The sequence below is a fragment of the Tauraco erythrolophus genome, chromosome 5 (genome assembly GCF_009769465.1).
Source record: "Tauraco erythrolophus isolate bTauEry1 chromosome 5, bTauEry1.pri, whole genome shotgun sequence".
NCBI lineage: Eukaryota > Metazoa > Chordata > Aves > Musophagiformes > Musophagidae > Tauraco > Tauraco erythrolophus.
The window spans coordinates 46,373,993-46,401,267 of record NC_141469.1 but is presented as its reverse complement, the minus strand read 5'-3'; the positions used below and the strand labels follow the sequence as shown (position 1 = coordinate 46,401,267).

The window sequence follows — 27,275 nt, the reverse complement described above, 5'->3', positions numbered from 1 at the left end:
GTGAAGAGCCATTTGCTTTTGAAGCTCAGGCTGCAATGCGGTGCAGGAAACAATGTTTTGCAAGGGTGGCCTGTGGTTAAGTCACGAGCCGTATGTTCAACTCTACCAAGAGTGAAATTCAAGTATAGGCCCAAAATTCACACTTCCACTCCTCATGTAGCCAGTACCTTGAAATAAGGCCCCTTACTCTGTTCTGGGGACCACACGCCTGTGTATCCCTCTCCTCCCTGCAGCCTGACTTTGGGCTAGAGACAGGCATGGACATTCAGCAGTTTATGTGCCAGGCCCGTAGTGACAGACTGGTACCAGGTTGCAGTAGATCACTACCCAGAAGCCAAAAAGCCTAATGCCACCAGATAGTAAGTGCTGCTCCTTGAAGAACCAATCACATCTGCATGCAGGGTGAAACAAGTCATAGCTGAATATGAACGGCACATGCACCCCTGCCATCATAATGCTGGGAAATTTCTTAAGCTTTCCAAGAGGTTCTTTCCCTGTACCCAGATGCACAACTGATGCCATCTTCAAGTTGTACTAAAAATATTGAAGATAGAGAACTTGACTTCTGGGAGGATAATAAAGCTTTAAAGTTTTTTATTTATAAAAAGTTCGTAGCTATGGTTGTGAATGTAAGTCAAACCAGATTCCATTTCCCCCGCAAGCTTCACCCTTCAACTTATTCAGCCAGAAACGATGGTGCAGCTGAACATAACACCCTACATCAACTGTTATCCAGCACACCCAAAAGATGATGTTCCTTCGAGGGAGGATGTTCCACAAAGAAAGGCTCTTACCAGGAATGGCAGAGGGAACAAATTAAGGACCAGTTAAGACAACCAGGTGCCCCAGTATTCCATTCTGCTTCTCATTCTCCTGCTCTTTTAATCAATGAGTAAAAGACAAAGCAATAGCACATGGGAGCAATTTCCTTTCAGCTTTGTTCTTCTACTTGAGGACAGGAGTACACAATCTGAACACGCTATCTCAATTTAATCTTCCCCCTTACCTTCTTCATTTCAAATCTCTCTGCTGCCTTTTCATAAATGAAGGAAAGCAGGACATCATGTGCTGAGAGGCAGGAAAAGAAGAAAAACGGAACCTTTGCAATAGTGGGGTTAGGAAGCAGTGGGTGAGGTTCCTGCTTAATTTCTCTTCTCAGCTCTTGCTACATTGAAACTTATCACAGAAACCTCAGAGACTCAAGTGCCTGCTTTTTTCTGTGATGTGTCAGCACCCTTTCATGCTCTGGTCTCACAAACTTGTACCACACTCTCACTATTCCAGGTCTCAGGCAGCTGGGGACCCAGCATCACAGGTACTGAGGAAGCAGAGGAAATGGAACAAGGGAACATCTGCTATTGAGAAGTACTTCAGATTTGGACTATGACAAAAGTTAAATTTGTCATTTTTATTCCTTAATAACAGATCCTTGTTTTTGTGGCCCCCTCCTATATATGGTCTTGAAATCCCTCCCCATCTCAGTTCTAGATAATAAGACATGGAACTCTTGAAATCAGATGACAAAACTTAAAATTTTAAAAGACCAGTAATGTTGTCTTCAGATTTCATGAACGAAAAGTTTCTTTAATCAAAAAAAGCCCAGATTAATAGACTTTTCTGCCACAAGGTCAGGTGGAAAGGTACAGGTGATCAATCTGTCTCAGTGTCTTAAGAAGTTCTGTTTTCCTTTTGAGAATCAGTTCAGATTTACCACATGCCAAATGCACTGTTTTAGCACATTTAACATGCATGAAAAGAGTCTAAAATACTATATATTTATTTTAAGCTTTTAATTTGTCCTTAGCTTTTGTTTTCAGAAGGAAGGGACAGTGGGAGTTGATATGTACAGAAATTTCATGCAATGTGATACAACTGAGTGCACTGAAGTCAATACTGAGATTCCCTTTACAGCTTTTACTATATTTAGTAGCCCCTAGGGTCCTATCTAGGAATATGGACTGCATTATTCAAGGCACCATATAAGCATGTATCAATAAAAACCTGTCTCATCTTTAGTTTAGTATAAGAGAAATGGAAACAGAAAAGTGGAGGGTGTGAACCAGCACTTTCTGCACAAACTACCTACCTATCTTTTTAGCTTTCTACTCTAGAGGACTAGGATTTGAGTAACAGCATACTCTGTTTCCTCAGTACCCTTCTTATTACTTTATTTTAAAGTTAATTTTCTATGCCACACAGATGGATCTCAACATGAATGATTCAGATGCTGCCTTTGACTCTGAACAGCCAAGAAAAACTGACGTGACAACCACAGAATGCAGGGACTACTGCTTTCCTTGTGTCCTCTGATGGTAACTCTAAAGTCTGTAAGGTAAAAAGCAGGCATTCAGTGTTCTCTGCTTATCATCTTAGCTAACAAGGTAAGCTAGTATCTATTGGGGATGGAACGGCGAGTTTGCTCTTCCAAGAATAATTTGCTAAATTTGATCTAAGCTTGGTCTGGAAACTTGTCATTCTCCAAGGGATACCAGAAGTAATTCTGGCAAAGAGGTTTCTTTACCCAAGAAGTATGGAAGCTGTTAGAGCTACACTGATATCCAAAACAAGTACTGAAAATGCAGAAAACCCTTGTATTAAAGTCATCTGGTAGCCTCCAAATAGCCCTCTTGGGCTTTTCAACTGCAGACAACAGTATGCAATAAAATGGAAACTTCTGCTCTAAATTAGAATAAAGAGTTATGCACCAAGTCATGGTAGCATACAGTATGACAGGCTCTGAGACTGGGGTATCCATTGACCTAATTATGCTTAGTTCAATGAGGCAACAGAAACGTGCTATTTGTGTGTGTATATATATATATATATTCTCTCAATATGTTTATGGAATTAAAAGGCAGTTTAGTACACTTAGTATCTCTAATCTGGAATATATGATGTATAGTTCCACAGCAAATAGCTCTTCAGCAAATTCACTGTGAATGTCTTGTTTATTTGGGCCAAAATCCCCAAGGAAGATCACTATTTCTGAAACATTTGCCCCAAGTTTGTCAAAGTCTCACCACAGGCTTTCAGTACTTCTTGTTAACAGAAAAACCTGCTTTGCTAATTTAAACCTAGATAAAGTTGCATACTATTACTAGATTACACACACAAAAGAAATAAAAAGTCCCCACAAAACAGGCTGCATTTCAGAAATCAGGGTATTACTTATAATATTTAATTAAAACAAGTTTTGATTGAAATACATTTGCAGTCAGCTTTTAGTTCATAAAGCTTTCAGTTCAACTGATTGGGGGTTTTGGTCCTTTAAGGCTAAAGGTACTTTCCTTCCAAAATAAGATAATAGAACCAGGAGTACCCAGAGTAACTCTTATGAAACGCAGAACTCTTTTTAGTCTGAGTTCTCAGATGTTTGGTCCTAAAAATCCTTACTTCTTAAATAATACACTTCTAATGCTGCAAAAATCAATTAAGGTAGTAATTTTCCTCTTTTACTCAGTCTTTCGTTGAAGATTATTTTTTTCCGGTTGAAAGAAGTGTTTTTCAAGAGCGTTGACCAGTTCATCTAGTTCCTTCTTCAGCTGCTCAACATCACTGAGAAACAAAATCCACACAAATACAGACAAAAGTGTCACAGTGGAGAAGCTAAAAAGCACATTTTCAGTCTGAGGAATTTTTAAGTCTCTTGCATTTAGACAAGCATTTTCTATTAATGCTAAAAGTACATACACTTGATTCCTTACAGTAATGCACTGATGTTCACTTCCAGCTGATGTGCACAAAGGCACTTAAGACTATGGAGAAACATAAATTCACAATATAATCTAAAATAGAACAGCCAGTTTCTGTTCCAAAGATCTTTTGTTACTAAATGTATGTGATTAGAAGTGTAACTTTTATACTTGTAATAGTATTTTCAGATTAATTTTCGTCTGTGAGAAAGCATTGTTTTCAATACACAAGTTAATAATTGCTTATCTTTAAGACTGTATTATTTCCAAGGCTATCAGTCAAGGATATAGTAACTAAACATAAAAGGATTTAAAACACATTAGAACACTTCATATATAGTTATGTAAGCTTAAAGCAAATATGTATGTAAAAAGAGAATGAATGTATCTACTTTCATTTAAGGCATAATGTTTTTCTTGATATTGTTTTTACTGAATGTGAAACCATATTCAAAGGAATTTCAGTGACAATAAGAATGGGTCACCAAATTTTGCAGAATCGAAGGTTTATGCAAATACATTCACTAAAACAATGACTGAAGTAGTATTATTTGATCATGGAGAGCCCCTTCCCCACCAAAACTAAATCAAAAAGCCACACAGCCCCTATTACACGGCATTAAAAACAGGAAACATACCTGTTTCCAGGAGGTGCACAAAGTTCAGAATAGTATTTGATCTTTGGTTCCGTCCCACTGGTTCTCATTGTGGCCACTCCTCCATTAGCAAAAGTGAACGTTATCATCTGGCTACTTTTACTAGTGGGAAGTATCTAGAATAGTAAGAATAATCTTTTAAAAGCTTGGAAAATGACTACATATAATGAATTCAGGACAAACCTCATGACTTCCTGTCATATAACTAAAGGATCAGCTAAAATTAAGCTTTGTTCTGTTTTCTTCACCATTCTGGTCTTGAGACCACAACAGGCAAATGACAGCCTTACCTTCAGCCTAGAATCTGGTAGCACTACGTTACTGCTAGGTAGCTCATTTTGAGTCTAGTCAATATTTTTACTGCAAACTGAAATTGCTCTGTGATGGCAATTCCCAAGAGGAAAAGAAACATGGACTGTGAAAAACTAAAGAACCCAAAGCCACATCTCAGTAGACAGTTTGATTTACACTAAAAGAGAAATAATCACTTAAAAGAGACATAATGCAAGATTGCTGTAGCAAGACAGCAAGATCCTCCCATCTCCCTTTACAGACTGTCATCTTGGAGAGAAAAAACACCACAAAACCAAACAAAACCCCAACCCTTCCCCCCTCCCCCAACCTTCATTTCCTCCCACCAAGGCAAAACAATCATCCTCAATGTAACTTATTTTAAGATCCAAGATGTAACATAATGTTTACAGTGTTTCTCCATAGATTTTTTTATATGTGTATATACATAATTAGATGATTTAGATAAAATTAAAAAAATATACTTACAGCCTTTTGATCTGGCTGGCTGCTGTCATATCCAGTAGTTAGATCCCTTATTCCAGAAACTTTAAATCTACCACAAGATTTTGGGTATGTGTTTTTTCCATCAAAATTTCTAAGGTTGTCAAAAAGCTGTTGAATAACTTTAGGATCATGGCAGATGAAATATGAAGCTTTAGTAATATGGAAGCCATATCTGTGAAGACACAATATTAATGAATTGAAGAAGCAGTGTTGTTCTTAAGTGTTGTACACCATACGCATTGCACAACCTTCTATAAAGCAAGAATCTATACTCACGGTCACCCAACCGTAGCATCAATTCACTCCCTTACAATTTTAAAAAGGCCTCAACAGCTTATTTGTCCTATTTTACATACTTCAAAGAAACTTCTGTGCAGACACCTTTTCATAGAATCATAGAATGGTTAGGGTTGGAAGGGACCTCAAAGATCATCTAGTTCCAACCCCCCTGCCATGGGCAGGGAAACCATCCACCACACCAGGTTGCCCAAAGCCTCATCCAACCTGGCCTTGAACACTTCCTTTCAATGATTAAAAATTAGAAAGTTTCCTGCTAAACCAGAAGAAAAAAAGATGTCATTATTGCCTTGAAGAAATCTAACCACCATAGGAAGAGAACAGACTACATCTAAATAGCTTCTTTGACTGGATTCCAGCTGACCTTTTCTGAGTAAAACAAATTCCAGATTGCTTTTTTCCAATCACACTTCAGAAGCTGCTTTCCCATTTAAAGTGCTTCTACTAAACCAAACCATTCTGAACATTGTCTCTATCTCATCTGTTTGCTGCCAGGTAATATGATGCAGAATCTGCAAAGATAAATCACCTGCTAACACTGAAAAGACTTTTGAAAAGAGCACGTTGTTGAAAAGCATACAAGCCTGGACGGGTTGTTTAAATGAGCTCTTACTAAAGATCAACACTTGATGAGTATCCTTGATGGCAGGGAAAATCTGTAGGGTAGAATCTTTTGTTAGTACTAGAATGTTACTGCTAGAAATGTGAAAGATTCCTTAAATAAGGTCATGTTTATACCAAAATGGACATCTTGGAGGTCAATAGTTCTTAAATCATTTTTGAGACTCCAGCAAGGGAATTAACAAAACCTATCCTATAACTGAAAGACGTGATGAGCCTGTTAGGGCTGTCCTTTTCCTGACCTGCATTTACTTCTTTGAGAACAGATTCGCCTTCTATACCTCCATAATACAGCGCAGTTTCTTCTGCTTCGACATTAACTCATAAGACAAATCTGATGAAGAATAAAGTAGTAAGGAGTAGAAAACTGCAACTCTGTACTAGCCACTAAAACAAAAATCAAACACACACAAAACGACCCCCCAAAACAAAAAAAGAATGCCCCTTTCAGTTCTAGTCATCAAGCATCAATTTAATAAGGCAGATTTGATCAGAGGGCTGGAGCACCTCTGCTATGAAGACAGGCTGAGAGAGTTGGGGCTGTTCAGCCTGGAGAAGAGAAGGCTCCAGGGTGATGTTATAGAAGCTTTCCAGTACCTAAAGGGGGCCTACAGGAAAGCTGGAGAGGGACTTTTTTACAAGGGCGTGTAGTGATAGGACAAGGGGCAATGGATTTAAACTGAAAGAGGGGAGATTTAGGTTAGATATAAGAAAGAAATTCTTTACATTGAGGGTGGTGAGGCACGGGAACAGGTCGCCCAGAGAAGTTGTGGATGCTCCATCCCTGGAGGTGTTCAAGGCCAGGTTGGATGAGGCTTTGCGCAACCTGGTGTAGTAGAGGATTTCCCTGCCCATGGCAGGGGGGTTGGAACTAGATGATCTTTGAGGTCCCTTCCAACCCTAACCATTCTATGATTCTATGATTTGTATCTGTTGCTTTTCCACAAAGAGTGACTATGTGCAGTGACATCTTACTTTGAGGTGCATCTACGGACTGCTTTTATGCTAAGTAAGCTCTGACTTTGAGAGTCCTCTTCAGTGGCTATGTACACAGCGGCACTGAGGCACAGCTCACTTCCACTCAGTTAAATATTCTGAGGGCAACCTGAAGCAAGTGTTTACTGAATGAGTATTGAAGGGAGGTTGGGTGGCAAGAGCCAGAGAGGGTAACTCTTTGAATATACACTTCCAGCTGCTAGTAACTAAGGGAATTCTCACGTTAGATGCTATATTTGCAGCTCTAGGTATGAATTCCTCTTCCATGCGTTTATATTAGTTTCTTGAACCCACCTAAACTTCTGCCATGTACAATAGCTGATAAATCCCACAATTTATTTATGCAGTGGGTTAGCAAGTCTTTGTCACTTGGATTCCTCCTTAAACAGTGGATGAAACAAGCATGGCTAGTGCTGCACACAAATGAGAGCTCTGAGGATTGGTAAAACAAGCAGAACCAAGGCTGGAGCTTTCCATCAGTTTTCTCTTTGCAGGTCTCACCCCTACTTTGCTACTGTCTATGACACATGAAGAGGTGGAGAGTATCAGCCAGCCTGTGTTGCTCACTCCTTTAAAACAAACAACCCGAACGCCCCACAAATCCAATAGCCATCTTTGCCATTGATTTCTGTAGGTCTTTGAACACATTAAACAAGAACAAAAGAAAAGCTGTGCCTCATATTCAAAGCTCCCAGAGGGACACCCAGCTGTATATAGCCAATAGTTATGGCTAGTTACAGCACTTCTGCAGAATCAGCTCAAATCTCAGGATTCAGGAGTAGAAAGGGAAAGAACAACCAACAACCAACTATACTATCCACCAAAAAAAGACAGAATAATATAACAAAAAGCCTAATTTTAGAGCCAACTACAATTAATTTAATCACAAGTAGCCCTGCAAGCAGGATAGAAGCAAGCTGGTTTCTATGAATAGCATAAACGTGCCAGAGCTACTTAGACCCATTCTGCCATCAACATTTTTGTGCATCTGGCACATTTAAGCAGCAAGAGGCACTATGATTTCTACAACACAGCAATACTGCTGGCCAAAAACCAGGCCAATCTTCTGTAAAAGGACCTAAGAGCAGAACTTCCCAAAAGGGAAAAACCTCTCAGATAAGCAAACAAAAGTACCTCAAAAATCTCATTAACTCATAGGGAATTAGTAAGGTAATACAATTATTTTTAAAATACCTTAAAATGACACAAAACTAAGTCATAAATATATTCATGCCCATGAGACGGGAGCACTTTCTAGAAGATTACTATTAACACAGAACTGTTTTAATAGTACCATAACCCAATTTTTATTTCTTCATATAGGTTGCTATTGAGTTCCTATTAACTCCAGTATGTGGAACTGAGAAAATCTTAAAATTCAACAATTATAATCAAACTCACTCATCATATACAGCTCTCAGCTGCTGAGACAAAGTCAAATTCCTGGTTGCCAAAAAGCTAGCCATCTCTGCTGTTATAACAGCGGCACTGACCCCATCTTTGTCCAGAACAGCAGGACAGCACATATATCCTAAACAGAGAAAATTACATGTATTTGATATATTTTTATGAAGAAATAAGATAAAATAGAGGGAGGGAGTTAATCAAACTAACATCTTTTAAATGAGAGATGCACATTATCATAGTACAGACATTTTAGAGTTAAAACAAAAGTGGAAAAATTTTATCTTCTATCAATGTTAAATTTGATAAGCAAGGTATTTAATGGAATTTTGAGACAGAGACAGATTTGTATCATATCAGTGCCAGATGCTCCCGAGTGCTCTTGGAGCTCTCATGGGAGACAAATGCCACACTGCAGGAATAATGCAAGTACAGCACTTTGTCTCAAATGTGATTACTCTTACATGGTAGCATATGGTAACACTGATAATTACCTGTGAAATTATTGACATTTTATCTGTTTTTCAGGTACTGAGATACCCAAGAAATAGCATTATAGCTTTACAATTTCCTTCTCATTATTTCATAGCTTTTATTCATGGCTTTCCAGTTTAGAAGTGTAATTTAGGGGAGTTTTTAGTTTATTTTATTCACATCTAAACTTAGCTTAAAACTGTCACGTAAACACACTCAACATGAAGTCTGAAAAACATGTCTGTTTTTTTTTTTAAACAGCTTGTGCCAAATTACTAGTCTACGTAGCCATGCTACTGAACACACATACAGCTAGCTTACATTATCATACTCTGTGCTAAGCAGAGATATAAAGGATTAAAAGTAGTACTGTCAATCAGCCAAATGGATGATTATTAATTACTCACTGGAAAAACACCCATTGTGTTGAAGACACCTTTACATTGCCATTTTTTTCAGTACTCTCACTTTCACTATTTTACAGGATACCAGAACATAATATTGTGTTTCCTACCTATAGCCTCCTCAAATGCAAAAAGGACAGCCTTTCCTTGGTCCATGAGCTGTTTGGCACGGTTGCCCATCCACTTGAAACCTGTCAGTGTTTCCTACAGCAGTGATGAGAAAAAAAGGCATTAAGAATAAAAGCAGTGTTTTACAAGACACAACACTGTGTAGGAAAGCAAAGAAAAGAACATGGAACAATGTGTAACATGTTGCTTACCTCAAAGTGAAAACCTTCCTTTAGTGCAATTGCTCTCAGGATTTTGGAAGAAACAGTACTGGATAACATGTAGACATCTTTAATGGCACGAGTATCCCTATTGTGATTTTTCCAGCATGTGAAGATCCACCAGCCTAAAAGAGCTCCCAGCTCATTTCCAGAAAACACTTTCCATTCACCACTGGAGGGGAAAAAAAATAGTAATAGAAAGTATTTGAATTCAAAGGATAATACTGGAGGAAAGAAAAAAAAAAAAAAAAAATCTACTGGTTCTTCCATACATGAATACTAGCAAATAAACCACTGCATCTGAATTCCAAGTAACAGTAACAAGATATCATGTGTTCATTATGCAAAAATGAAAAAATTCCGTGCCGCCCTCAAAAAAAAAAAAAATTCTGAAGTGGTTACCTTCTTATTCCATCATACGTACCAGCTTTTGAGTTTATCCAAAGATCAAATGGTGGTATTTCCAGCATATTTTAAGTAAAACAAAACATTCAGCAGACAATTCATAAAATCAGTGATTAAGACAAGCACAGAGACACGAAAATACAATTCTCAAGTGATCAGTTATTTTTACTCGACTCAGTGACAAACACTTTTTATTTAATCACAAATACATCAATTGGTCATTGAGAAGATTGGAAAAAAAATCTCAAATGGTTAAAAAAAGATTAACATTGACATGTTGCTGGAACAAGAAAAACTGAAGGAAAAAGGGAAAGACCGATGTAAAAATCGCCCAAAACTTCCCAGTCACAAAAGGGGACAAAGACACTGCCAAACTGACAAAAACCAAGACCTACAGAAACAGTACCTGTTGCGAAAGAGAAGCAGACTCAGCCTCCTGCATTTATTGATGCCAACAGGCACAAAGCAATGTACAGCGACAACTTAGCGTTAGAGCGCTGAGAGCGTGCGCTCGAGTAGGAGTTTCTGTCAAAGAAGAAGTACAGATACTGTGGAAGCCTATAGTAATACTTGATTAGTGTATGAACAGCTACAGCAGAAGTCTGAGAGGACGCAGGACTGGAAGTTAGGAGACAACTAGAACTGGCTAAACAATTAGCAAAGGCACAGCAGAACGAGAGCACTGTGCTCTCAATGGTGGTAAATACATGAAACTAACACCCCCTCTTCAAGTCTCTGATAGCTATAAGCTTTTGGACAAAAAACAGGAGTGATTTTGCATTCTTGTTTTAACCCATCACATCTAACACCAATTGAAGCTTTTTATGCTTTTTCCTCAATGCTGAATTGCCAACTGAGGCTGGCACAGGCCAAAAACATTAAAATATATTCCAGCTAACACTGCCCAAGACACAGCAGAGAGCGCCAATTAGCCCATTCTTCTTCTAAAGGCAGAGAAGTCTCCTTAGTTCACGCTGTGAGGCTAATGAGTTAAAAAAAAAAGCCCCAAAATCCCAAAGAAAACACTGCCACCTTTGAAGTTGCTACAAGACCAAAAGGGATTACCTGGTGAGCAAAATGGACATTTGCACTGTCTTCTTTTACCGGGTTTTTGGAATCTGCATAACTGACAAAGGTTCAAATATCTGCAGCATCTACAATCACTGAGGACATCTACCAGGTACCCATCTCATCCCCTGGGTACCAAAGACTGTTGCCATGATTTTATATCCCTCTTCTGGCTCTCATGCACAGGGAATTAATTTATACTATTTCTGCTCCTGGCTCAGCAGCGGATTTTTGTTCTGCTCCTCTCTAAGCTGAAAACCTGGAAGTTTACTTTTATTAAAGATTTATCGTTTCTAACTGCTCAGATTAGTTTCTGCTTTATCAAGGCAGATAAAAGAGAAACACCACTATTTGCAGATATGATGCCAAGTGCAGTACTTCAGCTTATTTTCATTCATCAACTATAACCACAATACAGAAGTGCAAACAACTGTAGAAGTACAGGATATCAGAGGGCATGAAATAAGGGGATGGCAATATTGGGTCAGAACTATAGGTTACACATTCCATACATACATACAAAAAATTTATGAGAAGCCCCTGTTTGAGCAAGTTTACCTTTTGTGATCCCGTTCTTTGACAGGATATACATAGATAACTCATGCATGTATAGCCGGTCCTTAAAGGAGAGAGTACAAACAACTATACTGAAAAGTACCAAACACTGACAAAGCTTAAGGTGAAATGCAGGTATGTAACACTATGCATCGAAGTGGGGAACTGAGCGAGAGAGGCCCAAATCATCTAATGGTTAATAAGACGTCTGGCCTAACAGTATTTAAGACAGAAGGAACTCATATTAAAGAATATTTCTATGTGTTTTCAGCTCAAAAATGACTACTGTGACTATTTTGTCTTCCTCTGTAACACAGGCAGCAAGCATCCCCAAACGAGCTTAGCCTTTAAGTAAAAGATGTACATGTTTTGCATTTCTTTGTTACCATACCTCTCTTGTTTCTCTGCCACTGCGAGTCGATCAGCATCAGGATCATTTGCTAAAATTATTTTTGCCCCATCTTTTTCAGCCAGAGCAAAAGACAACGTCTGGAAAAGTGGTAAGCAAGACCAGATGAGTGTTAATACTCCCAAATAGTATTTTTGTTTTCTTTATAGGTTTAAATAAATTGAGAAAATTATTTAAATCTCAAACACCCAAAATCATGATGTGTCTCTATAAAAAAATAAATTTCAATCCTGGCAGCAGTAGAGCTCAGTCAAGACATTTAACTTTACCTACATTGTTCCACTCTGCAGCCAGAGTCAAACACTACTTAGATTCAATAGGATCCTTCAAAAACACAGCGCCGCAGAAATACTTGTAGCACAAATTCTAACCACCTGTCAGCACTTCCCCTGCCCCTCTCCTGGTATCAGAACAGTTTAGTCCTTGTATTTCAGATGTAAATGACAGAAATATTCCAAAACCAACTGTGAAGATTTTTTAATTATTATTTTATTTTTTAAAAGGAACTATATAACTTTATGTGCTGCCCATTCTGCTAGAGCGCAGAACACAGTAGTTTAAAGTTACAGCTAATTATTACCTGACTGGTTCAAAAAGAGTTATAAATTTCAATGAAAGGACACTACCTAACTCTTCAGTAAATGTAGGCTATGAAAACAGAAACAAAATAGACCTTCAGCCAATATTTATAGCCATGCCTATTGGCAGAAAGGAAACACTGTTTGAAAGACAGTGCAACTATTAAAACAACAAAAAAATCTATTTACCAGAACACCTTTGCCTTCTTCAGGATTTGGATACTTCACTGTGGGAAATTCTGGATCAGGATCTTTCTGCTCCGGAACAGCAAAAGGAGGGCTAAGGTCAAATGCCTTGAAGGCCAACTGCACAAATTTATGACCTACACCATGCACAGAAGTATGAACAAATTTCAGGTTTGTTTCCTTGTTTATATTCCTGAAATAAAACAGATTAACAGTAAACTTGGATATGGAAGAATATCCTGCATAAAATTGACTATGTTTGGACAAAGATATGTCTCAGTATTCTGTATCACTGTTAAAATTACAAATTAAAGGAGGTCAGATTTTAAAGGTAATGGCTTGAAAATTGGGTTAGCCACATTTTTCAGCAATATGAGTCACTTTTGATATCTGATGTCCTGCTATGTGCAAATCACTGGAATAAGAACCATAGAATCATAGAATGGTTTGGGTTGGAAGGGCCCTTGAAGATCATCCAGCTCCAACTCACCTGCCAGGGGCAGGGATACCTTCCACTTGATCAGGTTGCTCAAAGCCCCATCCAACCTGGCCTTGAACACTTCCAGGGATGGGACAGCCACAACTTCTCTGGGCAACCTGTTCCAGTGCCTCACCACCCTCAGAGTGAAGAATCTTTTCCTTAGGTCTAATCTAAATCTATCCTCTTTCAGTTTAAAGCCGTTGCCCCTTGTCCTATCCCTACACGCCCTTGCAAAAAGTCCCTCTCCGGCTTTCTTGCAGGCCCTCTTCAGGTACTAGAAGATTGCTAGAAGGTCTCCCTGGAGCCTTCTCTTCTCCAGACTGAACAGCCCCAACTCTCTCAGCCTGTCTCCACAGGAGAGGTGCTCCAGCCCTTGTATCATCTTTGTGGCCCTCCTCTGGACTCGTTCCAACAGCTCCATGTCCTTCTTGTGTTGGAGGCCCCAGAGCTGAACGCAGCACTCCAGGTGGAGTCTCACGAGATCAGAGTAGAGGGGCAGAATCACCTCCCTCAACCTGCTGACCATGCTTCTTTTATGCAGCCCACAATACGGTTGGCTTTCTGCTTTCTGGGCTGCAAGCACATGTTGCAGGCTCATGTTGAGCTTCTCATCAACCAAGACTCCCAAGTCCTTCTAAGGGCTGCTCTCAATCCAAGAAAGATAGTACACTCTCTGCATCCCAAAGGAGGCAAGTGGAAAACAAATACAACTGACTAGTGAGACTCTTAATCCCCAACTCTGGCATTTAAACCAGACTCCAAAGACTGTGAACACAGTGAACCGAAATCAGCACACCTCATTTGAGCACGCTCATTTTTATGAGATACATAACTGAAAGTGTAGAATATACCTAAAGGCATGCAAACTCCTATGGAGACATGCTGAAAAAGCAGCACAATTTCTCACATAGCCCCAACTTTCTAGTAATTCAGACTTCATCTTTAGCAAGAGTAAGAACATTGTTACTGATGGTTGAAATTTTGATGTAAATAAGCAGTTCTAACATGATGCTGCTCATCTAATCCATAAACCGATTCTACTTGTTAAGCACAAAGAGAAACATCCACTTGACTTTGTTAAGTTTTGCTGAGCAAGTGATAAGAATAGGCTTGTGCAAGGCACCCAAAGCCATCAGGAGCACACGCAAGGCTAGAATGACAGAGCAAGACCTCCTTCTTCCAGAACTGGCTTAATAGCCTAATTCACCTTCTCTCTTAGAAGCTCATTTTAAGGCTGTTGGACCATCAGTGCAGTTCACCCTCAGCTGCATAAGACAGCCCCAGCCTTGCTGTGGCATTCTGCTGATGTATGATCATGTGAATACAGGAAGATCACATAATCAGAACCTAATTGCTCACTTTTCTGGGTTAGACTTCTGCCAGATCAGCTTTATGAACTGGCTTACTACGTCACCACGCAGCTGCCAGTGCTACTGCAAAAGATGACAAGAAGGCACAGACAGAACTGGATCATAGCAGGATCATGGCCGTGCTGACTTCCATCAATTTAAGCTGCCCTGCTGACGTACCAGATGAAAAATCCCACATTCTTAACAGAGGTAAAATCAGTTACCTGTGAAAGCACTGTTTCTGTATGTCTTTGAAATACTCCTTATTGACCGTGGCATATGGATCATGAAGTAGCAGGCTGCTGTCAATCAGTTTGTCATCCCAAGCCTGAGGCCACGGCTCTTGGTTCTCCTCAATCGCCTGAGAAATTCCTTTGTCATGAGGGGAAATGATCTGAGCACCATTTTCCCAGTAAACCTAAATAATAAAGAGGGTAAGTGCGTATTTGGTCATTAATATGTAGCATAGCTTTGTTATTTTTTGGTTGGCTAAGGTACACTAGATTCAGCAGAGCATTACAACAAATTAGGCTTAAGTATACCCAGAGTATTCCACTGATCATATTCTCAGTGTTTCCTCTCACATTCCATTTTTGTTCTAAAGGAAAAACTGTTTAATTTTATCAGAAGATATCAAAATCCATAATGAAACACAAAACAAGACCCAGCTCATTTATTGAGAAGATTCAAGTATCAGCCTGTCTGCCAGCCTTGATAACTTGCCAATGCTATTTCACACACTTTCTTTCAGATTTTTAGGTATAATCATTATATATAGAAGAATTCTGAAGCGGAAAAAAAGTGTGCAAAAGTGAAACACATTTACCACTGCTTACAGCAGCAGCATTGCCACAACAGCAAGCACAAATTCAACTAAGTTTCAAAATGTTCATTATTTGTAGTCTTCTCCTTTTTGTTGATTGCTTACATACCCAGGAAGAAGTGTACTTACTATGTGACAGTTGTTTGCACACTTCCTTCTATTCATGGTTTACAGACCACAAGTTTAAGGAAAGATACCTTACAACGTCTGGACCATGCACATATGTAGCCCAAATATCAAAACATTCAGAAAAAATGAAGTTGACTTAAAAAGTAATTGATAAAACATCCGAACAAGCTATCAAGATCAATACATGAAATATTAAAAAAAGCAATTTTAAACAGACATGTAGTTCTGGAGGGAGAGACAGCAAGAAATCATCCCTGCTAATGCCTTATTTTTCTATTAAGAAGACAAAAAAAGATCTAGGATATTATCTATTTCGATATTAGGATAATATCTATTTGGATATTAGGAAAAAATTTTTTACCATGAGAGTGGTAGAACACTGGAACAGGTTGCCCAGAGAGGTGGTGGATGCTCCATCCCTGGAGACGTTCAAGGCCAGGTTGGACAAGGCCCTGAGCAACCTGATCTAGTTGGAGATATCCCTGTTCCTTGCAGGGGGGTTGGACTAGATGACCTTTGAAGGTCCCTTCCAGCCCTAACCATTCTATGATTCTATGATTCTATGATCTCCCAACTTCCATTTTTGTATTTTGGAAATGGTCTGTACATGACTAGTCCGGCTGGCAGACAGGAAGCTCAGCCATGTTTTTTTTTTTCAGTGGAAACCAGATTTCTGTCACAGAAAAAAGTCACACTGATAATCGTGTCATTTAGCAAAAGAAAAATATTCTACAAGAAATTAATGGAATTTATTCAAAGTGTTTTGTACAAGCAACTCATTAGGTTTCACATATTTTTAATTCTCTGGGTTTGTAAAACTAAAGAGATCTTTTTTAATCATGAATTGGAGAAATAATTAATGCTCTTGAAAAGAGGTCAGTTAATATTTTCAAGTGTTCTAAAGCATGCAATGGTATTACTTATCTTCTTGCTTTTTAGAGCTAAGATTTTAATTATCTTATTAGTGTAACATGCTACTAGCTTTAAATACATACAACTAGAAGAGATCAAACTATCAATTAATTTGGTCTATACCATGATAGGAACTATACAGAACAGTATTAGTGTCTCCACATGGAAAAAAAAAGTTTGAAAAAAGCCAGAAAATAGATCATATAGGAATACCTTGTAACCATTATCTTGTTTTGGATTATGGGAAGCTGTAACCATAATTCCAGCACAAAGCTTCAAATGAGTTACTGTGTATGGCTGTAACAAGAGAAAGTTATCTGAAATGGAATGTGCAAAATATTATATATTATTTATTCTCATGCACTGCAATAATTCCATACTGATGAAGGAAAAGAAAGCCAGGATGTGATTCCTACAGACTGACTCTCTAAAGCAGTACCTAAGTAGTACCTGCTCTGCTAGACCCCACGAGGCACAACTTTAGCTCTTGCTTTTTCTTGTCCGTTTTCCCATTTATATAATCTTAGTGTTGTTTCAGATGCTTTGTGGATCTCCAGAGTAGCGGTTTTATAGAAGGAAACCAAATGCATGTGTTGCCTACTGTAGAATGACTTGAGATACTTTAGGTCTTTAAGGATGCAAAGTCTGTTGGGGCAATGACAGAAGTCTGCATAGAGTAGAGAATTACAGCTGGAGCAGTCTCATCCATACTATCTTTTGAGAGCAGCCTGTGGAGCAACTACTCCATCGTGGTTCAGAAGAGAATTGTTTTGGACAGAGCTCTTACTAATTAGTCCAAAACAGATGGAGTGAATTAAAAATAAAGCATTATTTGTGACCACAGGTCCAGTTCCAGTTTACTCCTGGCTCTTTATTTAATAGCGGATGCAATCAACTGCAGTTCTTGCAACACTGCTTTGAGCTGCACTATGAAGAATTTGACCCTAACTCAACCAAAAGTTTTATCAATACAGGAACGACATACAAAGTCTTTATCCCTCTGTCATGTTTGCAGCACTCACTGGAGCAACTGATACTGGGAGAAACTGTTGCTTATAGCGCAAAGGGAATGTTTTTCGTTATTGCTGTGGAGGACTGTCACCTAGTGATCTGACAGTGAAAATGCAAACACATTCAACAGCCCTCCCAGCATAACAGCGCTGCACTCCAGCAACCTGCTATTTAAAAAGGCTACTTTGGATTCAACACTCCAAAAAGAAAAAAAAAAAAAATTAAAGAAACCAAGCAAGCCAACCAACCAGAAAAAAAAAAAAATCACAACACTAAATGTGTGTGTACGTTTCAGACTTCAGACTCCACAGCAATCTAGAAACAATGAGATGTCTTCTACAAGAAATCTGCCTGAAAGCAGGAATGAATAGGAACACATCCCACTGTCACTGGTATTCCACTAAGCTTCTTCCTTCTCTTGCTTGTGGATGTTGTAAACTAAACTTTGCTAAATAAGCATAAGACTAAACTTTTTAAGCATAATAGAGCTTAAAAAGTTTAAAGTGGTTTGTCTAGTTTTCCCTAACGTAAGTAATGCAAGATAGCTGACAGAATTTGTGTGTATATAAAAAGATATAATAGAGAAACCTACCACAAAAGGAGTTGGTGTAATATCAGAGAACAGATAAACTGGAATTCCTTGACTGACGAAAGTATTAGCAGCAAGTCTTGCAAACCTAAACAGGAAGAAAAGATGCCTAGGACATATATTCATTTTCTCACCAATTAATTTCCTAGCATTCACAGCTTCCCCCCCCTCCAATTTCAAAAAAAAAAAAAAAAAAAACAAACAACCAAAACCACACCTAAATGAATGCCAAATTATTATCCAGACCCAATTTAAAAAGCGTTCTGTCACTATTCCCAACAGACAAAGCATAACTCTAAGAACTGCTTTGGCATTAACAGAACATAAAAATACTATAAATCTCTCACTTTAATTCACTCTACAGAAAGAGAAAATACTGCTGAAGTAAATATAAAACCACAATGGATCACATAACATGTCTACAAAATACCTAAAAACCTAAAAAGTACCTTTTGCTACTACCTCCACTGGAAAGATGGGCACGAGCATCAAAACCAATGACAACGCCTCTCTTTTTCAGGTCACTGAAATTCTTCTCAAGGTATCTGCAAAATCCCTGAAGACAACAACAAATCCACCTCATTAACTCAATATTTAATTTATCATTGCATTAAGTTGCTTGCTAAGACACTGACGTCTTAGAAAGGTGGACGCACATAACATCTCACTGAACTAGATTTGGATTCAGTTTGCCTAGGACAAATAAATACCAAGAAATACCACAAACCTTCAAATGAATAGAGTGAAGCTGGACAGCATTTAAGTACTTTTCCAAAACTCAGAAAGAAACTGTTAACACGACTAGTCTGAATTGCAGATTTTGAGAAATGATTTAGCTGTGTTAGGTCTCAGATGAGGAAGAGAACAACTGACCAATATTTCAGTTTTTTAACTAAGATCTCTCAGTTTTTTAACTGAATCTCATCCTTAAAAACGACACCTGTTTAGGACATGGTACACCACCACTGCAGGTTGCAGTAATTTAAGTTTTTGGGGTTCTTTTAAGCTCTCCCCAAGTAGATCTACTTCAGGACCTATATGTGTATATGCAGCAACCTGCTATTTAAAAAGGCTACTTTGGACTCAACACCCCAAAAAGAAAAAAAGTATTAAAGAAACCAAGCATCCACTGCACTTATGCAAATTTACATCCAACACACACAAAGCTTAGCCAAGTGCTGGCTACCTTTGGGGTATTTTTCAGTTGTTACATCAGGACTAACTGACCCACTTGAGCATAACTGTAACTGTGTATAAACTCAGTTGCAAACAAAATACGGAAAATAACTTATCTTAATGGCTTAATAGCTTCTCTCTGCTCACTTTCAGAGACCAGCACTCAGCTAATAATTATCATTTAAATTACTTTAGAAAAATGGAGGAATAATCAAAAATTTGTGCTTCCATAGAACACCCATTTGCTTGTCATAAATGAGGCTCTTCCGTTCATATGCACAACCAGTTAAGTGAGCTACAGTGCTGATCGCAGTACCTGAGTTGTCTGGATAATAGTCAGGTCGTTCATGTGGGAAATCCCTGGTCCCATGGCAGCTCTGAGCCCTGCTGTGCCAAACTCCATCCGTGAGCCAAAGTATTTCTGCAGTTCTCCGGCATTCTCTTCAGCAAGCAGCTGCTTCACTATCGCAGAAGTTTTAGGATTCTGTAGATACAAGATTCAGATATTCTAGAAAAGGTTTTGGTTTTTTGTTTGTAATACCCTTAAGCTTCTTAACAGAACTGACTTTCTTTCCCACTCTCTGTACTGGGTTATCTCAGTATCTCAACATCACACACCACTGCAAGAACACTGGAAGTCCTGCTACATCTTTCTAATTTTAAGTCAGTACAATCTCAAGTATTACTACTTATTTTAGATTTATCTCCTTAAGCGAACATGCTGCCTTGACAGCATTGTATATATCTCATTTTGGGAAGTAAAAAGATTTCCAAGATGTCTATTTATTTTAATATTTTCTGGTTTTAAAAACAAAACAAAAACAAACAAAAAAAGCACCTTTATGGTTCAGAGAATTTTTGTCATCACAACACAAAAACTACTCTAAACATACGAGAAAGTAAGTTAAGCTGATGTTAAGACATATTTGTTACTTCCACAGTGCTGTAAGTAGAGCTTAAAAAAAATAAAATCATAACCTTGTCCGAAGACTGGCTAATGCCAGAGGCAGCAGAAAAACTAAACAGATTGGTCAGAAGATAAAGATGACAATCTGCAATATATTTGCAGGTAACACTTGTAAAACTAAGCACAACCCTCAGGATGAAAGCTTAGCAACTACAGCTGAATCCTAAATAAAACGACTGTGCAGAGTGGTGACGGAGAGGCCGCATCAGACTGCTTGTGAGCAGAGAGGAGTTTCTAAGTCTCGCTGCTTTTCTTGGTATATTGCTTGTGTGGACTCTTTATTGTGATCAACTCACTTTGTTTCCAAACGTAGGAATTAGTAAAGTCCTGTATGCCCCAACAGCTCAATCTCCATAACACGGGATTTGTGAAGTTTAGTATTTGATTTATTGAAGACTGATGAGCCAAAGGGACAGATGGCACACTCCAGCTACTAGGCAACAGGGTTATGTGGAGAGGCGGCAGCCTCCGCAGGTTACTCACTGCATGATTACACACACTTTACGCTGCAGTACAAAGATTTTAATTTCCAAATGGACACAAGCTTTGATTACCAGTCAACCAAATTACCTCCTAAAAGTGACAGACTTCACTATTTCTTGGATGACCTAGGTACGCTTACAGCAAGGGAAGGCCTTTCACCCTAGACAAAAAAAATATGAATTTTCTGCAGCTCCAGAAAAAGCTGCAGAACATGCGCAGTAGCAGGCACATGGATGAGTTTGCATACAAAGGTGTAAGCATTCTCCACGCCAAATTGAGACCAGGGTCTGGATGCTGTAATCATTGACCTGTGCACCTGCTGCTGCAGGACAAACACCACAGTTTAAATTAATACTCAAAAAGCTAGGGAGCCTTTGGTGCTAATGAGCAAACTATATAGCGCTGAATAAGCTAAATAAGAAAAAAAAATCAGGTTTCCTGGGTGCAAAAGCAATTAGGTACCCCAGAATTACTAAGTTCCAGTTTAAGAATTACTGGTTTACCAGTCCAAGAATGTTGTAACCAACACTTCCTTGTAGGAGAATTCATATAATTCTGTATTATTATAGAGTAATTATGTCCTGTAATTATAAGAATAAACATAATTCTATATTATTAATGAATAATATAGGTCAGCATAACTACTCTGAGTTTAGCCTGTTTAAAAGCTGAACTTTTTGCTGCAGTATCAGGCCTACGTCTTATAGGTACATCCTGAATGGCACCTTTCAGTTCAGGCTCTGTGTAGTGCCTACTCACCTCTTTTTCCCCTGCATGAGCTTTGCACACAGGAGTTGTCTCTTACCATCTAAACAGGCATCTCTCTGGGTAGGTGCTCACACGTTTGTATAGATAATGGACAGACTAGAAGCTCCAATGCCAATACAGAAGGGCAACTCGACACTAGGATCATACCGTAGCTCTCACAACCAGGAGATCTTTGTTTGTTATTGTTGTTAGAGAAATTTCCCAGGTTTGGTATCTACTGTGAAACTACACGGATTCTCCAGCTTTTCAGGTCTGGTTAAATGATTGTACTTATTCAGGTAGCCGCCCGAGTCTTGGAGTTTCAGTCCACATAATTTGCTAGATAAGACTTGATTGTGTGAATTTAGTTGTCTGGGTTGTTCCCCTCTGCCTCCACCTCAAAAGTAATGGTAAAAGCCAGGCCCAAGTCTGTTAAATTCAGCAGAAGGATTTTTCCAGAATTACTGTGATAATTGTTTACAGCTATGTTCTCGTAAGAATCTGCATTTTTGTGGGGCTTTTTTACTGTACAGATGACTGTTCCATTTTGTTTCAATTTTAGGAATCTCATGATGTCATTGCATACAGTTACGGGAAATGAACTAAACTTTTTTTAAGCAGAAGAAAAAGCCAAAACCAAACCCTCACAGCATCTCTACTAAAGAAGGACCCAATTGTATCTGAAGGATGAAGTGATGCTTTTTTTCTCTCCTTGTTGATTCCCTCAGGTTACACTTTTTGTACTCTCAAATAAAACTCGATGTGAGTACAAGAAAACTGATTTCTGTGAATGCAATGGCAAGTGATTTAATATAGACTTAATATCCAGCAGTTTGCTTAAACATCACCTGGTAATGCTCGAATTATTTACTTTAATCCACACTATAGGAAGGCCTCAAAGAGGTTTCATCAGTGCAAGGGTCCCCACGAGGTTTTAGAGTAGAGGGACAGCTACTAACAGGCTTTATTTTAACAAAACCAGATGCTACCTCCTATCCACAATTTTATGATTGATAATAGAAAGAATGAAAAGCATGATACTACTGTAATGAATACAGTGACGAAAACAGCCTGGTAACAAGCTCAGTAATTGTCATCTAGGTAAAAACTTCCTATTAAGTCAGCAGGACTGTCTTCAGCCGTAAGGGCTTGCTCTTGTGAACTACTATTTTGTAAGAAACGTGCAGCTTATCATCATTAAATATTAACCTATCTCTACACGTCAAAAAGGACCTTTTTTTTTCCATATCACTGTAAATGGAGAAGGGTTATATCAGATTATCCTGTTACTCAATACAAACATGTAAGAAATCCCTGAGAAATGAAAATACCTCATCATTTTTGAGCAATCAGCAATAGGTATTGCACGCTGGTCAATTATTACTGAGTCACAGACGCAATTGGTAACAAAGAGCTAACCTTTCAAAAGTAAAAATGCTATAAGGGATGCTGCATTAGGTTCACAGAGGGTTTCACAAAATAATCGGAATAACCAGTTGAAAATGAAACAATTACACAGAAGACAGAAATATAACTAACGCTATTCAAGGAAGTTATGGAAATAAGAGGCCCTTTAAAACCAGACTGTTTTCTCAAAATCAATTAAACTGGGAAAAAAATAAGATACAAAAGCTTACTGCCGTTTGATGTGATACGCTAGTATTTCTGAAAGAAGGGCTGGTTTGGCACTGCATTATCATTAATAAAACCAGAACTGGCTAACTGATGAGTTAGCTAGTCGAATGATCTTAAACGAAGAATCAAAACAAACTTGAGATACTTCTAATGATGTAGTTTAGAAGCAGGAAATAATACTAAAAGAAAAGAATTATTCTGTTTTCTTTGACAATCTTAAAATAAGTACAAGATTCCTTAAAAAAAAAATATATGTAGGTTGCACAGAACTAGAGTGCTGTACGATGCTGAACCCAGGGCAGTCACTAGAGTGATCAAAGGGCTGCAATGGTCAGTGTGTCCCAATTCAGCTAAATGAGCAAATTTCATGTACAGGGACAAAAAAAGCCTGCAAATCACATATACCGGATAAGGGCCTGCGTCTCAGTGGGAATTGCAGCAGCAAGCAACTACATAAGCATTTCCAGAACACCACAATGGCAAGACAGGTCTTTAAACATGTAGAATATAGAAACACACAGAAGATTTTACTTCTGCGTGTAGTGCTGCCAAGACCTAAACCGAAGACACAAAGTCATAAGATGTTCAAGCACTTTAACAGGAAAGGAAAAAATGCATGCTAAAGTGTTCCTAAGCAGAAAAGGGGAGAAAGGATATGGAAACAGACAATTTTGAAGATTCAGGAGTTATTTTACTAACAATGAGGGTCACTGAGCACTGGGCAACACTATCAGGAAGCAGGATGGATTCTGCTTTTCCTAGTGGTTTTGAAGAAAGCCCGCGTATTTTGGAAACAATTTTAGTAAACAAAAACATGCAGGTACCTGGAGGTTTTTAACACTGAGAGACAGACAACAGAGCAACGTATTCTTGCCTCTAATAATTTGAGCCCACCCACTGCTCCTACACCGGAAGGGGCCAGGAACAACACAGACCCTTTTAGAAAGGAAAGTCAAAGCTGGCTTTGACTGGCCGAGAGCCAGCTCCAGTGACGACGCTCAGGGACCGACTAGGTGGGTTTCTAAAGGAGAGCGGGCTGCTCTGACGTGACACCAGCGCCGCGGCGACGGAGCAGCGGGGCAGAGGGCACCGGGGGGCGGCAGCAACGGCCGGAGCCGCGGCCCCACCTGCGCCCTGCGAGCGGGATGGATGGAGGGAGGAATGGAGAGATGGAGGGAGGGAGGGAGGAGGGGGGAGCACCCACTTTGTCGGAGGGCGTTGAGAGCGAACGGGAAGGACCCAGCGCGTGCCTTTACCGCTCCAAGCGCTGGCGCGATTTGAAAGCCGCGGCTCGCCCCGCGCCCCCCGCCCCAGGTCCCTGCGTGACCAGAGAGGGAGAGAGGACCGGGAGAGCTCCCGCTGACCGCCGCCCGCCGCCCCTCACCTTATCCCAGAGCAACCACTGCTCGGCCGCGCGGCGCAGCGCGGCGTCCCCGGCGGAGCCCCGCGCCGCCATCCCGCCTCCGCTGCCGCCACCGCCACCGCCCGCTCCTTCCCTCTTCCGGAGCGCGCCCGCTCCGCTCCGCCCGCCGGGGCCGCGCCGGGCCGCGCCGCCCCACCTCCAGACCGCCCGCCCGGGATCAGACCCAGGCCGCGGTCAGGGACAGGGACAGGGACAGGGCCGTGTCGGGGCGGCCCCACCGCCGCCGGAGGCGGGGCCCGCCTGCGGGGCTGGGGAGTCTTGGGCAGAAGCGCGTTTTGAATGGCTTTATCTTTTCACCGCGGGGGCCCAATGTCATCTTCTCCCCAGCCCTGGTGGTGCCCCCCCGGGGCACATGGAACCGCGCAGCGAGCGGCGGGGCGCGGCGCGGCGCCCCTCGCCCCGGCAGCGCCGTGCTCCGCGCAGGGGGAAGAGGAGGAGGAGGAGGAGCGCATTTCCGAATATTATCGGCAGAGATGCGATAAAAAGCGCAGCTTCTTTGCACTCACCCGAGCTGCTGCCTCCTCCTCAGTGTGACCGACGGAAGAAAACTCACGCTTTTTTAAAAAGTGTAACTTTCTGTAAGCATTGCAGTAAGGCTGCTTGCATTTCTTTTTAACGTCAATACAAATGGGGCATGACCGCTGAGGAACCCTAATGTATAAGCAACTATAGACATGAAGTCGCCTACTTCAAGCATTAGACGCATATTTGGTATTTTTGCTTACTTTTTACTGTCTGTAATGTGATAGCATAGAAGGGACAAAGGACTCAAGAATTAAGTTTTTACCCGGGTCTGGTTTTTGGCATCCTAATAACAGCATAAGCACTCCTTGCTGTAATAAAAATATGAACAAATTGCATTCACCTGGAGGCACAGAGGGAAACAGCCTGGAGAAATTCAGTTTCCAGCTTTCCTCCTCTGTTGCTCTGTCCCAGAACAAGCTGGAATTCTGCACGGGCCAAGCGGCGAGCAAGGGGGAAATATTTCGGTCAATTGACTTGTAACTGTTTTTTTTTGTAGTGTTTAGTCTCAAAATTCAGAACTTAATATGATTTCTGTTTCTCCTTTAATTGCCCACCGGTCAACCGTAAGAAGGAAGTTCTTTATGGCAGTCATAGTCTCAGTTCTCTACTTCTGCTAACTCTGAGCGAGCACGCAGCAGCAGCCTGGCTTCACATCACAGCCCCTTCAGAGATATTACCCAGGTGAATCCTAGAGGATTCCCGTTCAGTGCTGTGAGAAGTTGGATAACTCTGTTCCCACTACTGGAGGCTGAAAATACCATTCATGAAAAGATCTTGTTCAGTATTGTATGTTGTTCATGTTAAAGAATGCTTTTTGTTTATTTATGAATAAATTTGCTATATATTACACCCTTTCAAGTTGGGGCTGCTCATTGTTATCAGATGAAATGTTTTGTTTCCACATGTTATTGTGTATACACTAGATCAAGTATTAATGGCATGTCTGACTGATGAGAATAATGAGTACTACTTGGGTAAATTTTCATAGCAATAATGAGTTGTACAGATACTTGGAAATCTTTCAAAGTTCATTAGCATGTTACCAGAATGCATGTGAATAACAGAAATGCTACACATCACTTGCAAAGATGTTAATGAACGTCCTTCTGCACTGCTGATTAGTAAAAATAACAGTTAAGATAGATACTCTTTTGGAAAAACTCTGAGATGAAAGATCAGTGCAACCAAAGAGTAAAACCAAAAGCAAACAAAAATACCTTGTTTGGCCGCTTTTGGAATCATCTGTCTTCTCTCCTCTAGTGCCTTGATAATGATCCTTCAGCAGCAGCTCCTCTGGCCTCTGCATCTCTCAGGCTGGACACAGATCTGCCCTCAGCTGCAAAATGAAAAGCCAAACTTCATAATTGAATTTCATTCAGGAAAATTGATTGTGTTTCTCTCACCAGAATTAGAGACTAATTAATATTACATTGATTTAATAATTGTTATAGCTTAAAGCATAGTGTCTTCAAGAGAAGCCTGAGTTGCCAAGCCGTTGCTCCGTCTAAACAGTTCCTGTAACTTAGTCAGGTTTGGGCGAATTCCCTGACGATGCCATGATAAGCCCCTTTGGCCAGTCTGTCTTCTTCCAAATTTTAGTGCAGAAGCATAGTCCAGAGAACATTGAACTCTCTTTCTTGCATAACAAGATACCTGGCATCAGCCTCCCAAAGTACAAAGGGAAATAGCGGTTTGACTGCTCTGGAGTTTCAGGGGCAAAGCGCTCGCTGCTCAGGAGCGTTTCCCTACATTTTGTCAACGTCTGTCTGAAGTTGACATCTCTGACCAGGTGCCACATAACTGCAGAGAAAACTATCAAGGGTGATTGGGATTTCCCTGCTCGACTCTGCAGTACAGGCCAAGGTAGGGGGAACATCCCCGGGCACAGTGTACGCTCAGAGTGTGTATCGCAGGCGGACTGAGGCTGCTGAGCAATGCAAGGTCACTGAGAAGGTGGCGTACAGGAGGAGGAGCAGGCACCTCAGAGCCAGCACCATACTTGCCCGTGTTGCCAAGTCCTGAATCTGAACTCCCGTGAGGGACATAGCTATCCCGGCACATTCTAATGGTGTTTCAGTGGGAACAACCTGAGCAACCCCTTTGTCCCATGTTTAAAGGACGAAGCAAACAAGGGGCAGAAAACGGTGGAAATG

At 40.1% G+C, this 27,275-nt stretch overlaps 1 protein-coding gene across 1 annotated transcript; it reads right to left on the bottom strand.

Annotated features, from left to right (window-relative positions):
- Positions 1-3,425: 3,425 nt before the first annotated feature.
- Positions 3,426-24,630, bottom strand: PGM2 (phosphoglucomutase 2). The gene is made up of 14 exons (XM_086611840.1): positions 24,559-24,630; positions 19,659-19,826; positions 18,616-18,722; positions 18,170-18,254; positions 16,780-16,863; positions 14,927-15,120; positions 12,876-13,065; positions 12,091-12,188; positions 9,663-9,843; positions 9,453-9,546; positions 8,462-8,591; positions 5,129-5,318; positions 4,331-4,464; positions 3,426-3,555 (listed from the first exon to the last, which is right to left on the bottom strand). The coding sequence occupies exons 1-14, from the start codon at positions 24,628-24,630 to the stop codon at positions 3,453-3,455; spliced, it is 1,830 nt and encodes a 609-aa protein (XP_086467966.1). The 3' UTR covers positions 3,426-3,452.
- Between the last annotated feature and the right edge of the window lie 2,645 nt (positions 24,631-27,275).

Coding starts and splice junctions, on each gene's coding strand:
- PGM2 (XM_086611840.1), bottom strand. CDS start 24,630: ATGGCGGCGCGGGGCTCCGCCGGGGACGCCGCGCTGCGCCGCGCGGCC. Junction 15,121..16,779: donor AACAAGATAATGGTTACAAG/GTATTCCTATAT, acceptor TTTATTATTTAG/GTTTACTGGGAAAATGGTGC. Junction 8,592..9,452: donor TGCATTTGAGGAGGCTATAG/GTAGGAAACACA, acceptor TTCTCTGTTTAG/GATATATGTGCTGTCCTGCT.